This window comes from Podarcis erhardii, assembly GCF_964252035.2.
Source record: "Podarcis erhardii genome assembly, chromosome: 5".
Taxonomy (NCBI): Eukaryota; Metazoa; Chordata; class Lepidosauria; order Squamata; family Lacertidae; genus Podarcis; species Podarcis erhardii.
This window is the reverse complement of record NC_138509.1, coordinates 100,009,439-100,022,067: the sequence shown is the minus strand read 5'-3', so window position 1 is coordinate 100,022,067 and position 12,629 is coordinate 100,009,439. Positions and strand designations below refer to the sequence as shown.

The 12,629-nt window shown below is 47.2% G+C and overlaps 1 protein-coding gene across 1 annotated transcript in view; it reads left to right on the top strand.

Moving 5' to 3' along the window:
- The first annotated feature begins 5,690 nt into the window (after positions 1-5,690).
- CLDN1 (claudin 1) overlaps positions 5,691-12,629 on the top strand; it is a 28,142-nt gene continuing 21,203 nt past the window's right edge. Inside the window, exon 1 of the mRNA XM_081862866.1 lies at positions 5,691-6,351. Within this exon, the coding sequence (XP_081718992.1) occupies positions 6,129-6,351 (223 nt within the window). The 5' untranslated portion in view covers positions 5,691-6,128. The remainder of the gene's footprint in view (positions 6,352-12,629) is intronic.

Here is a 12,629-nt window from a genome sequence, read left to right as displayed (position 1 = left end):
AGAAGAAGGAGATCAAGGGTCTGGAAACCAGGCCTCATGAAGAAGCTGGTCTGGAAGAGACAAGACTGGATCTTCAAATATCTAAACATTCGGAAGAACTTTGTGACAGTAAGGGCTGTTTGATGGTGGGACGGAAGTTTTTAATGTGTGACATCTTAGTGTATTTTTAATCTTTGTTGGAAGCCACCCAGAGTGGCTGGGGAAACCCAGCCAGATGGGCAGGATACAAATAATACGTTGTTGTTGTTGTTGTTGTTGTTGTTGTTGTTGTTGTTGTTAACTTTAGCCACCTACTAAACTGCACCATCTTCCCATCTTTGGATTTTTTTGTATTTTTATCAAGGGAATTCAGGTGTGTATAAGGCCTGAGAATATGCACTGCTTGAAAATAGCCATGTAGTTTATTTATTTTGTTCCACTGTATGGTAAATATATACCACAGCGGTTTGCGAAAACAAGTTAGAAGGAATTTGAAATGCAACAGGGGAAGGTGCGGAGAATAGCAGCGGGAGCTACTCCCATTTCTGAATCAGCAGGTTAGACAAACATTGCCTGTGAAGCAGGTTCAGTTTCAGCGCTATGCCAGACATGAACAAGAAGAAAGCTTCTCGGTGCCTCATTTAAACTTGGTGCTTGGCTGGTTCCTGGGTGACAGAAACCTCATTTCACCTACAGGAAGGGTGGCTTGATTTAAATGAGCCAGGGGATGAGGATGTGTGAATTTCTCAGGTAAGCACTTGCTCACCTGCTGACACATTTCAACCAGGCCTTAGAAACTGTGAAGATGTAATTGAAACCAAGAAGACATCTGCATCACAATCCTCACTCACGCTTACTCTTCCACGTCCCTGTTGCAATTCCTACTGCAGGCTCCCAGGGCTTTTCTTATGGAATTATAGAAATGTAATGTTGGGCCCATCACCTCCTGGCAAATAGAAGGGGAAGAAATGGAGGCAGTGAGAGATTTTACTTTCTTGGGCTCCATGATGACTGCAGATGGGGACAGCAGTCACAAAATTAAAAGACGCCTGCTTCTTGTGAGAAAAGCAATGACCAACCTAGACAGCATCTTAAAAAGCAGAGACATCACCTTGCCAACAAAGGTCCATATAGTTAAAGCTCTGGTTTTCCCAGTAGTGATGTATGGAGGTGAGAGCTGGAACATAAAGAAGGCTGATCACTGAAGAATGTATGCTTTTGAATTCTGGTGCTGGAGGAGACTCTTGAGAGTCCCATGGACTGCAAGAAGATCAAACATCTCCATTCTGAAGGAAATCAGCCCTGAGTGCTCACTGGAAGGACAGATCCTGAAGCTGAGGCTCCAAGACTTTGGCCACCTCATGAGAAGAGAAGACTCCCTGGAAAAGACCCTGATGTTGGGAAAGATGGAGGGCACAAGGAGAAGGGGACGACAGAGGACGAGATGGTGGGACAGTGTTCTCGAAGCTACGAACATGAGTTTGACCAAACTGTGGGATGCAGTGGAAGACAGGAGTGCCTGGCATGCTGTGGTCCAGGGGGGGAAGAAGAGGCGGACACCCCTAAACAACAACAATGTTGGAAGGGACCCACAAAAGTCATTTAGCCCAACCCTCTGCAATGCACATGCCTTCTTGATTTCAATTGTGTTTTCACAGTTACTAAGGCCTGATTAAAATGTGTCAACAGGTGGCATTCATGGTTTTCTCCCCCCCCTCCTCATTTAATCCGTACAACAACCCCATGAAGTAGATTAGGCTGAGGGTGAGTGACTGGCCCAACATCACCCAGTGAGCAACATCGTCAAGCGGGGAATTCAAACCCTGGTTTCCAGGATCCTAGTGTGACACTCAAACCACTTCTTCTTCTTTGGCGATCCCTCGTAGCTAAGTAAGATTGTCTTCCATAAACACGGTTTTAAAAGTGAGTCCATAAGTGACTGTGGAGGCCAATTCTGGACCCACACGTCCTTCCACAGTGGGGACATTGGTTTCCGGGCGGGAGTTAATCACGGTGTGAATTTGACAAGCGTGCCTTCCTCTTAGCACATGTCTCCCTTGCGTCCTGAGTTTGAGTGTCTTCAAAGCCCATGACACCTTTGGTCAAGGCTGTTCTCCAATTGGTGCACTTGCAGGCAAGTGTTTCCCAATTGTTGATGTTTATACTACATTTTTAAAGATTTGCCTTGAGACAGTCTTTAAACCTCTTTTGTTGACCTCCAGCATTACGCTTTCCATTTTAAAGTTGGGAATAGGGTAGTTGCTTTAGAAGACGATAATCAGGCATCCGCACAACATGACCAGTCCAACGAAGTTGATGTTGAAGAATAATTGCTTTGACACGGGTGATCTTTGCTTATTCCAGTACACTGATATTAGTTTGCCTGTCTTCCCAAGTGATGCGTAAAATTTTCTGAGACACCGTTGATGGAATCTTTCGAGGAGTTGGAGATGGCGTTTATAAGTGGTCCATGTTTCACAAGCATATTGCAATCTAACCACTACCCCACCACTGACTTCTCTTCTCTTCTCTTCTCTTCTCTTCTCTTCTCTTCTCTTCTCTTCTCTTCTCTTTGGTTTGCTTTGCTTCTCTATGAAACCATATGGAGCAGTCATCCAGAGATTTGGAGCATGATGTCACCAAGATGTCCATGCCACCCAGCTCTCACTGCATTCCATCAGGAAAGGGTGTGAAGGTCTTGCAGCAGTGCCTGGAAGCAGTGATGGGCTGGATGGCAGCCAGTGAACTGAGGCTGGATCCTGATAAGACAGAGGTACTCTGAATGGGTGGTTCCCATGTTTTGTGAAGGGCTGTGGTCCCTCTGAAGGAGCAGCTTTGAACCCTGGGAGTACTCTTGGATTCCACCTTGTCCCCAGAGTCTCAGGTGGCACCTGTGGTTAGGAGCACACACGCCAACTTAGTCTAGTTTGCAAGCTGCAGCCACTCCTTGATTGGCATAGCCTGGCATCAGCTAGCCATGCTCTGGATTAGTTGTAGTTTCCAAGTCATCTTCAAAGGTAGCCCTACATAGAGCACATTGCAGTAGTCCAAGCAAGAGATAACTAGAGCATGCACCACTCTGGCGAGACAGTCCGTGAGCAGGTAGGGTCTCATCCTGCATATCAGATGGAGCTGGTAAGCAGCTGCCCTGGACACAGAATTTACCTGTGCCTCCATGGACAGCTGTGACTCCAGAATGACTCCCAGGCTGCACCCTTGATCTTTCAAGGGCACATATTGGAAGCATCCCAGCTGATCCCAGGGATCAGAAAAATCAATACATGTGGTGGAAGCCAAGAGACCTTGACCGTTCTCTTGTTTATGGAGCCTGTCTTGTTTGCTTCTTCTGCTGTTGTTTTTCTCCACGATTGGATCCCCTCTGTGGTTAAGCCAGCCTTGACAGGTAAATCACCACTTTAGCAGCCCTGTCTTGTCAAGGGCTCAGCGAAGCCCAGGTGAAATCCACCAAGTCATCAGGATGAAGCAACCTCAGCATGGAAACAATGAGCTGAACTCCCGTATCAGAGGAGTCCTTGTTTTGCAAAAGTTGTGGTTTCGCTTGATTGGAACAGCAGAACAATTAGGGTGGACACTGTCTGAGAATTACCTGGTGGAGGATTAAGGAGCAGTGCAAGCACCACAGAGGGACTTGGCAGCTGCAGAAGAACAAGAAAACAGTTATTTTCCAATGCACAAACTATTTATGGGGTTTTGGAAATATGGTACTGAGATTAGAACCCCACATTTGGCACTAACAGCCCCCTTAAGCCTCTCTCTCACTCCTTGAGCAAACGTGTAATTAAAGGGAGATATAGACGGCAGGAGAGCGCTGGATTTAAGCCCAATATACACTTGAGCCAACCTAGGTATTGCATCTGGATTTCAGGTGCAGGAAATTTAAAACTCTGAGACAGTCCTTGATCTGAATTAAAGTCTGATGGGACCAAGGAAAACAATAGGGCCCCAACCTTCCCACCTGAAAATGGCAAACTGGAGCTCAGCATTCATTTCATTCCACAAATATTCCAGTTCTGCCTGTTTGACTGTATTGGCACAGAGTTTGGCCCCTTATTTGTTTGTTTGTTTGTTTGTTTGCATTTATATCCCAGTTTTCGCTCTCTCCAAGAAGTTCAAGGTGGCATGGAGAGTTTTTTCCTTCCTTCCTCATTTAATCTCCACAACAACTCCGTGGGCTGAGAGGTAGCGAACGGCTAAAGATCACTCAACTCCCTTCACTTCTGAGCTGCGATTTGAACCCTGGTCTCCCTTGTCTTAGACCACACTGGCTCAGAAAAGAAAAGAAAAAGGTTGCATTTGAATGGATAGAAAACAACTGGCTCATTGTCATGATGACTAATCTACTACACAAGAATACATGCAAATCAACCCAACTTACATATTTATTTGAGAGTTTGGGCCTAAAAAGGGGTGCTGCCCTTATATCAATTGATTTCAGGGTCATTTGCAAAAATGTAAACAAAAAATATAATTTCTAACAAATCATAATAAAATTGAACTCAAAACTAGAATAGTAGGACACAGGCTGAGAAAAACTCGACACATTCCCCCGATGCTAAAAATGTTTAAAATGCATTGGATATAGTTCACAGCACCTTTTACCTATCAGAAAGTTCTTCCTAATGTTTAGTCCCAATCTCCTTTCTTGTCACTTGAAGCCATGGGTTCGAGTCCTCCTTTCCAGAGCAGGAGAAAACAAGCTTGCTCCATCTTCTACGTGACGGCCCTTCAGATATTTGAAGCTGGGTATCATATATCCCCTTTCAGTCTCCTCTTCTGCAGGCTAAACGGCCCCAACTCCTTCCAGTGGCAGAAGAAGGGGGTGCAGTGGGGGCGGTCCACCCCGGGTGTCATCCATGAGGGGGGTGACAAAATCCCCCCTGGGCAGATCGATGCGCTGCCCCCCTGGGCGCCGATCGCCACACCGATCGCCCCCCTGGATGCCAATCACCCCCAATGGGCGCCAATTGCTGTGCCAATCGCCCTCCTGGGCAGCTCCCCCTGTCCCCCTGAGCTGCTTGCCCCACCCCCTGGGTGCACGGCATGTGTGCCGTTCTGGGGCAGCACCCCCTGGGACGCTTGTCCTGCCCCTGTGGGTGGTTAGCCCCGTCCCCACAGACAGCTAGCTCCACCCCCAGGTGCACAGCATGTGCACCACTCTGGCTGCTGGAGCAGCTATCTTCACCTCTGACTCATTCAACTGTTCCTCATAAGGCTTGGTTTCCAGATCCTCGACCACCTTGGCTGTCCTCCTTGGCACACTTTCCAACTTGTCAATGTCCTTCTCAAAATGTGGTGCCCAGAACTTCACCCAGGGCTCCAGGTGGGTTCATCCCAAAGCAGGATAGAGAGGTGTCGATACTTCCCTTGATGCCCCTTACAGAAGTATTGGTACCTCTGAAGAATGACGAGTCATCTCCCAAAACAGCAATAAAGTTAACACACAAGTCACCAATGATTTCAACACTCAGTGTGTACATGATAGTAAGAAAGGTGCTACTGAGTCAGTGTTTTTAATTAGGTATCCTTGCAGCATCAGTAATCTCTCATCCCTTGCCACTGCTATGCCCTTAAAAGTAAAAACCACCAAGGGAACAGGGTGGATCCCAAAATGAAGGCCTCATAAGCGATGGAATGCATGATGTGCCCATGCGCGCGAAGCATGCTACGGTGGCCTTTAATGGAGGCACATGGCTGGCTCTGACTCTGCAAGGAGACAGGAGGCTGGAGCAAAGATTCCTTTTCATCTCGCTGCAATGGATGAAATCGCTGCATTTTTCACACCCAAAACACAGCAACCCTGAAATACCCAGGTTTAACCTTTTGGTGGTTCCTAACTTTCTTTTGGAGCAGTCAGGATGCGCTGGCAAACTCAAGCGAAACCACTAGGGGGCTCTCCGAGGACTCTGATTTAAATAGTGAGCCACAGGTGCAGCTGACTTTAGTTTGGGTAGCTCCTCCATCCAGCAACCTGCTCTGAAATCTCTCGGATTACAAGCGCAGAAGTACAAGCAGAAGCTCGCTTTGCTCCTCTGTCAAGGTTGCTCAAAGAATCGGCTGGGCTCCAGCGCTGATCGATCCCCAAAGCTCCAAGCCTTTGGAAACTTCCCAGGAGCTCCGGTGCAAAGGAGATGGCCAACAGTGGTCTACAGATGCTGGGCTTCATCCTGGCCTTTGTCGGCTGGGTGGGCTTGATCATCAGCACGGCCATGCCCCAGTGGAAAATTAACGCCTATGCTGGGGAGAACATCGTGACAGCCCAGGCCATCTACCAAGGTCTGTGGATGAACTGCGTCACGCAGAGCACAGGGCAGATGCAATGCAAAGCCTTCGACACTTTGCTCAGCCTTCCAAGTAAGTGGTTTGCTAGATTTCCTTTCGGTGCTGGTGGGTTTCCCTTCAATTCAGCACACCAGGGCTGTGGTGTCAATAAACCGCCTTTCTTGGTGATCAGCACTACAGGGACTCAGAATTCCAAGACAGAAGAGGCAGGATAACTTTTAGAAGTTGTCAAATTACACACCTTAACAAGAAAAGCAGGCATCTCCATGTCGCACACGGCCTTAGAGATGGAAACTTTTGGTTTCACTGGGGAAAACTTCTTTTTTTTTTGAAGTTTTATTCGAATTTGGGATTTTTACATGCATTATATTATCTCCTTCCAATTCTAAATTTCTCGTACATTTTTTTCCTTTCCTTTCCTTCCCTTCCCACCCCCACTCCCACCATATCCATTGGAAGGGTTCAAACTATTATCCTCAGCCACGGGCATAGCGTCTTTAGTTTCCACCAAACGTCTTTTGTTCCAGTAGTTTTTATCCATTGAAGATAGGGGTTCCATCTGTTCCTGACCGTGGTGGATTTGACCTTCCATGTTGTTTCCTGTGACATAACTGCGACAATGTCCGACTGAATAAGTTCAAACAAATAACTATTCCATGCCTCTACTGTCCATTTTTCTCTATCTTTCCAACCTAAAGTTATCATTGCCTTTCCCGCTAATATCATAGCTTTGAAGATAAACCGGTCACCTTTCTCTATAGCCCTGTTTCCAAGTATACCCATTGTCATGAAATAAAAGTCTATTGAAAGCTTCACTTTAAAAAATTCATTAATAACCTTTAGGGTTTTATTCCAGAATTCCCCAGGGCATTCCCTGGGGAAAACTTCTTAACCAGACTCAGGGAAATAATTTTTTCAGGCTACAGAGGCATTTCTCAGGCTTCTGCTAGGTCCCAGAGCATCAACGAAGTCCTTTGCTCTTTTCTAATTCAAAGGCCACTTGGCTTTTGAATGCTTTCTTTTACTGCTCAAACATCTTAAATGTATACATCCATATGTCCCCACATCCCAACTGCACTCCATACCCCACAGACAGGACTGTCTTCTCGGCTACCATTTCCTTAGCACATCAGTATCAGGCTGGTTCACAACAAAGAGCTCTGTGAGGTCGATCGTCACAATGCCCATTTTACAGATGAGAAACTGAGGCTGGCAGGTGGCAGCTTTCTCAAGGCTGCTCAGTGGAGGTGGGAGCTGTTCTGTCTGCCTTTCTCTGCAGAAGACTCCTGGTAGTGAGAAAACAGTTGCTAAGGCACGTAGGAAATTGTTGGTAGGGATGCAAATTCCTCTTGTAGGTTTTGTTCAAGATACGCTTGAAAATCCTTCTGGCTGCTTCTCACAAGGGTGGGGACAGTAATTATATAGTATCTATTTTGGATCATTTTTTAATGGTAGCCAGCTTTGGAGTTTCACATAACTCATTCCTCTCTGATGAGATCTGTCTAGTTCCAAAACACACTACTTTTTCATCTGAACTATTTGTGATTCTCCCTTCCCTGACCAGGGATGTGTGTTGAGGTTCCAGAGGGCAGTTGTTAAAAGTACAGGAGTTTTACGGAGCTAAAACTGACGTGTGCATGTGAAAATCGGATTCTTTGCAGGTAGCGTTTTTCACAGTTCAAGTTACTTATTTGCCCTTGACAGAAGTTTAGAATTTGACAATGTTTGAGATCGATTTCAGAAGATTTGAGAGGTGACATGCAATGGTATTTTGTATTTGACAACATGTAACAGATGATAGGTCATGAGAGTTCACTAGGGACGTTTGTCGGAATCAGACCCTCAAGAAACACTGTACAATGTTGTTTTGCCCAAGTTTGAACTGTCCACATTTTAAGAGCAATTGCATAATCAATCTTCTAGATGTCCTTTGGGATCTCTTCCAACTCTACAAGTCCTTGAATCTATGATTTCAATTTGAATGTCAAATTTTCTGTTTATTGATTCTTAAAGTCATATCCTGCCTTCGCACGAAAATGTGCCTCTGGCAACGTGAGAAGCCAAACTGAAATGTTGAGGAACTTCAAATACATCTGAAGGTTTTGCTTCACCTCTAAAGAGGCAGATATAGGCGGAATCATGAGATATCACTGCTTCCCTGGGTTTCAATATGGATGATTTTAGACACTGAACGAGAAAGAAGTTGACATGTTGGCTTTTCCTTATACCTTTTGCTCACCCAAAAACAGGCGCACCCCAAATCTGAGGTTGGATGGCCATCGATCAGGGATTGTTTGGCTGAGATTAATACGTTGCAGGGGGGTGGGGTTGGACTAGATGACATTGGGGGGTCCCTTCCAACTCGATGGTTCAGATGTCAGCATTAGTAACAGAAGCTTGTTCCCAGGGAACTTTGCTAAGAATCCTGGAAGTTAGCCAAAAGGCTTGAGGGCTCGCAGCTGAGATGCAGAAGCCACTTCTCAGCAGCGGCTACTGACTGCTGTATCACGACAAACCTGTCCGTATCATGTAATATAAGTCTTTATTCCTCTGGGTAGCTGGAAGGAAAGAAAGGGGGGGGAGGGAAGAATAATGACTATAATTTGATTTGATTAAATACTGAGGCTGGCTTGGCAAGTACACTTGAACACAGTCCGCTGTTTCTGGGGGATGGAGGGAGACGATTTAGCAAAGGTGGACACAATTAGCAGAGTTTGGGGTCCAGGAATTTGGCGAGGGTTTCCTGTGAGTGTTTTCATGCTGTTCCTAGAAAGAACCGGTTGGCTGGCTTTCTTGTTGGCACCAGCAAGGCGACCAGACCCCCATCCCGTGGCTGCTAGAGCTGGAATTAATTGGGACGCACAACTTAGGCGGTGCCCGTTCACCCTCCGCGGGGCGCAGTGGTCTCTGAGTTCACATCTGGCATTCAGGCAACAGCCTGCGGATAGATAGCGTGTGCGCAGGTGGAAAAAAGGTGTGCCCACAGTCTCTCCAAACCAGAAGTCATGGCTTGGGCATTGCTCCCGTTGTGCGCGTTTGGGTACGTGTGTGTGTGTGTGTGTGTGTGTGTGTGTGTCTTTGTGTGGGTGTTTTGGTGTGCTTTTCCAGCTCAGCTCTCCTGAGTGGGTGGAATAAGCATGAGCTTGAGGGGGTTTAGTTGGAAAAACCTCCCATCACACACACTGATTCCTCCCATCACACACACTGATTCCCGGTTGTGTGTTCAGATCCCGAGACCTCCCCCATAAATAAAAACACATTTGACTCAAATTTTGGTTTTGGTTTTTTGGCAGAATTTAAGCCACAACTTTATTGATTACAGAAAAGTGAGTGCTTTCATAGGCTCTGGTTCAACTAGCTCCCTATGCCCATGGTAGGTAGCGCTGACCCAGGGCACACCATACCGGGGGTTGACCAAACCAATTAGAGTCCTTGGATTCCTTTAAAGCAGTGGTTCTCAACCTGTGGGTCCCCAGATGTTGTTGAACTACAACTCCCATCACCCCTAGCTAGCAAGGCCAGAGCTCAGGGGAGATGGGAGTTGTAGTCCAACAACATCTGAGGACCCACAGGTTGAGAACTGCTGCTTTAAAAGAATACCCTTCACAGAGGGATCGGCACAGCTCTGCCTCCCTAACCACCTTGAACCAGGTCCTATCTGCAGCTTTACAAGTTGTGATGATTTGCTATGTGGCAGGCGAAACCCAAATGCCAACAGCCAATCAGCCAAGTGGGGGAATTCCTACCGTGCCACTGTCCCAGTGACAGACGACACACGACGGGCTCCCAGTACATTTCCAAGCACAATTCAAAGTGTTGGAGCTGAGGTCCAGCTCCAAGGGCCTTCTGGCGGTTCCCTCTCTGCGAGACGTGAGGTTACAGGGAAACAGGCAGAGGGCCTTCTCGGTGGTGGTGCCCACCCTGTGCAACACCCTCCTGTCGGATGTCAAGGAAATAAACAACTATATGACATTTAGAAGACATCTGAAGGCAGCCCTGTTTAGGGAAGCTTTTCAATGTTTCATTGTATTTTACTATTCTGTTGGAAGCCGCCCAGAGTGGCTGGGGAAACCCAGCCAGATGGGCGGGGTATTAATAATAATAATAATAATAATAATAATAATAATAATAATAATAATAATTGGTTCAGTCACATTGATCTCCCCATAACATGTGCCCTCACAAAATTTAGAGTTTGTGCTTGATCATTTGGAAAGTAATGGACTCTCATTCACTGGAGGGTTTTAAAACACAGGTCATCTGTCAGGGCTTCTTTAGCTGTGATTCCAGCATTCCAGGGGGCTGGACTGGATGACCCTTGATGGCCCCTTCCAACACTACAATTATTTGAGTCTGTGGATTTCTTCTCGTTCAACTTCAGCCATTCCAGTTAATACATTTTATGCATAGCACAGAGAAAGAGAGAAGTTTTTCTCCCTCTCTCCTGACACTAGGACTCAGGGACTTCCAGCAAAGGGGGATGTTGGAAGATTGAGGGCAGACAAAAGAAAGTTCTCCTTCATGTATCATATAGTACAACTGGAACTCACTGCAGGATCACCAAACTCAATGCCTTTAAAAGAGGATTGGACAAATTTGTGGAGGAGGAGAGAGCTATTGACGGCTACTAGTTCCACTTTTGGAGGGCAGTAAGTGCTCAGGGACATGGGTGGCGCTGTGGGTTAAACCACAGAGCCTAGGACTTGCCGATCAGAAGGTTGGTGGTTCGAATCCCCATGACAGGGTGAGCTCCCGTTGCTCGGTCTCTGCTCCTGCCAGTTCGAAAGCACATCAAAGTGCAAGTAGATAAATAGGTACCGCTCCGGTGGGAAGGTAAACGGCGTTTCCGTGCACTGCTCTGGTTTGCCAGAAGTGGCTTAGTCCTGCTGGCCACATGACCCGGAAGCTGTACGCCAGCTCCCTTGGCCACTAAAGCGAGACGAGCGCCGCAACCCCAGAGTCGGCCACGACTGGACCTAATGGTCAGGGGTCCCTTTACCTTTATTTTTAAGTGCTCAGGGATGCCAATCTCTGGAAGCTGCAGGAGGGGAGAATCCAGCTCGCAGGTTTCACCAATAGAGCCACCTGTTTGGCAACATGATCCTGGGCACCCTTCTTGATCCTAGATGGCTACGGAGTCCAGGTTGACTAGGGCCTTTCCGTCATAAAAAGACCCTCTGTACTTCCTCAGAGGCTCATCCTTGCCTCCATGTTTGTCCCTCAGTGCCCAGCACTGAGCTTTGGCACTGGAAAGTGGTGCTGGGTCTGATCTTTAATTAAGCCCTGCTCCCAGCAAACTGCTCAGCTATTCTGAGGGCGTCAGAAAGCATCTCTGTTTTGGCTCCTGTGTCTGTAGCTGGTGCCACAATCTGATTAGCAACCTTGTTTCGCTCAGCAAATCCCTCACGGTTTCCTGCTGAGCTCTGCCTGAACTGGTAAGCCGACTCGTCAGGTGGCAGCCAAAATGGTTGACAAATGCATGGTGGCATAAGCTTTAACGGGCATGCACCCGCCAGCTTCTCGGGTACGTCTTGCGATGTGGATTCAAGCCCACAAACACATCCCTGGCCTCTGAGGCGTTTAAGGTCCAGAAGCTCCTGTGTCGCATTTGCTGCAGTTTCAGCTGGACCGGGCAGCTGGCTGGTGTGGCTCCCCTTCAGGAATTGGGCAAGGACACTTCGGAGGCTTGAATGACTAATGAGAAGAGGGGGAAATAGCTTTGATTCCTGCATTTGCAGGGGTTGGGCTAGATGACCCCTGGGGTGCCTTCCAGTTCTACTATGCTATGATGCCATGAAAATGTACTTGCAAAGTCTGGCCTAAGGTACTGAGGCTTTTAAATCCCATGTATACATGGTGATGCTATTCAGCAATGCGCACACACTTCTCCCCTTCTCTGTTTCATGCTCACAACAACCCTGTGAGGTAGATTAGACTGAGAGATCGTGAATGTCCCAGTGAGCTTCGTGGTGGAATGGGGAATTGAAACCTGATCTGCCAGGTCCCAGTCCAATCCTCTAACTGCTACACAATCTGGGCTCTGTAATACACTCTGTCCATGTTCAGAGACATGCTTTCCTTTGTTTATTGTTTCACACTGCTTTGGGAACAGATTTTGGGTTTGAGCCACAGTCCCTTACACCAGTGGTTTTCAACCAGCGTGCCATGGCACCTTTGGGTGCCTTGAATGATGGTCAGGGGTGCTGTTGGTGACACTGTCCTCTGTCCCGCTTTCCTCTGATGCCCTCTTGAGTCTCTGCCTCCCAAAGGCTTGCACAGCTGTTTCTTGCAGCAGCCCTGGTTACAAGTTCCCCGGGTGAATGGTGTCTCTGACGCTGGCCAGGGGTTGC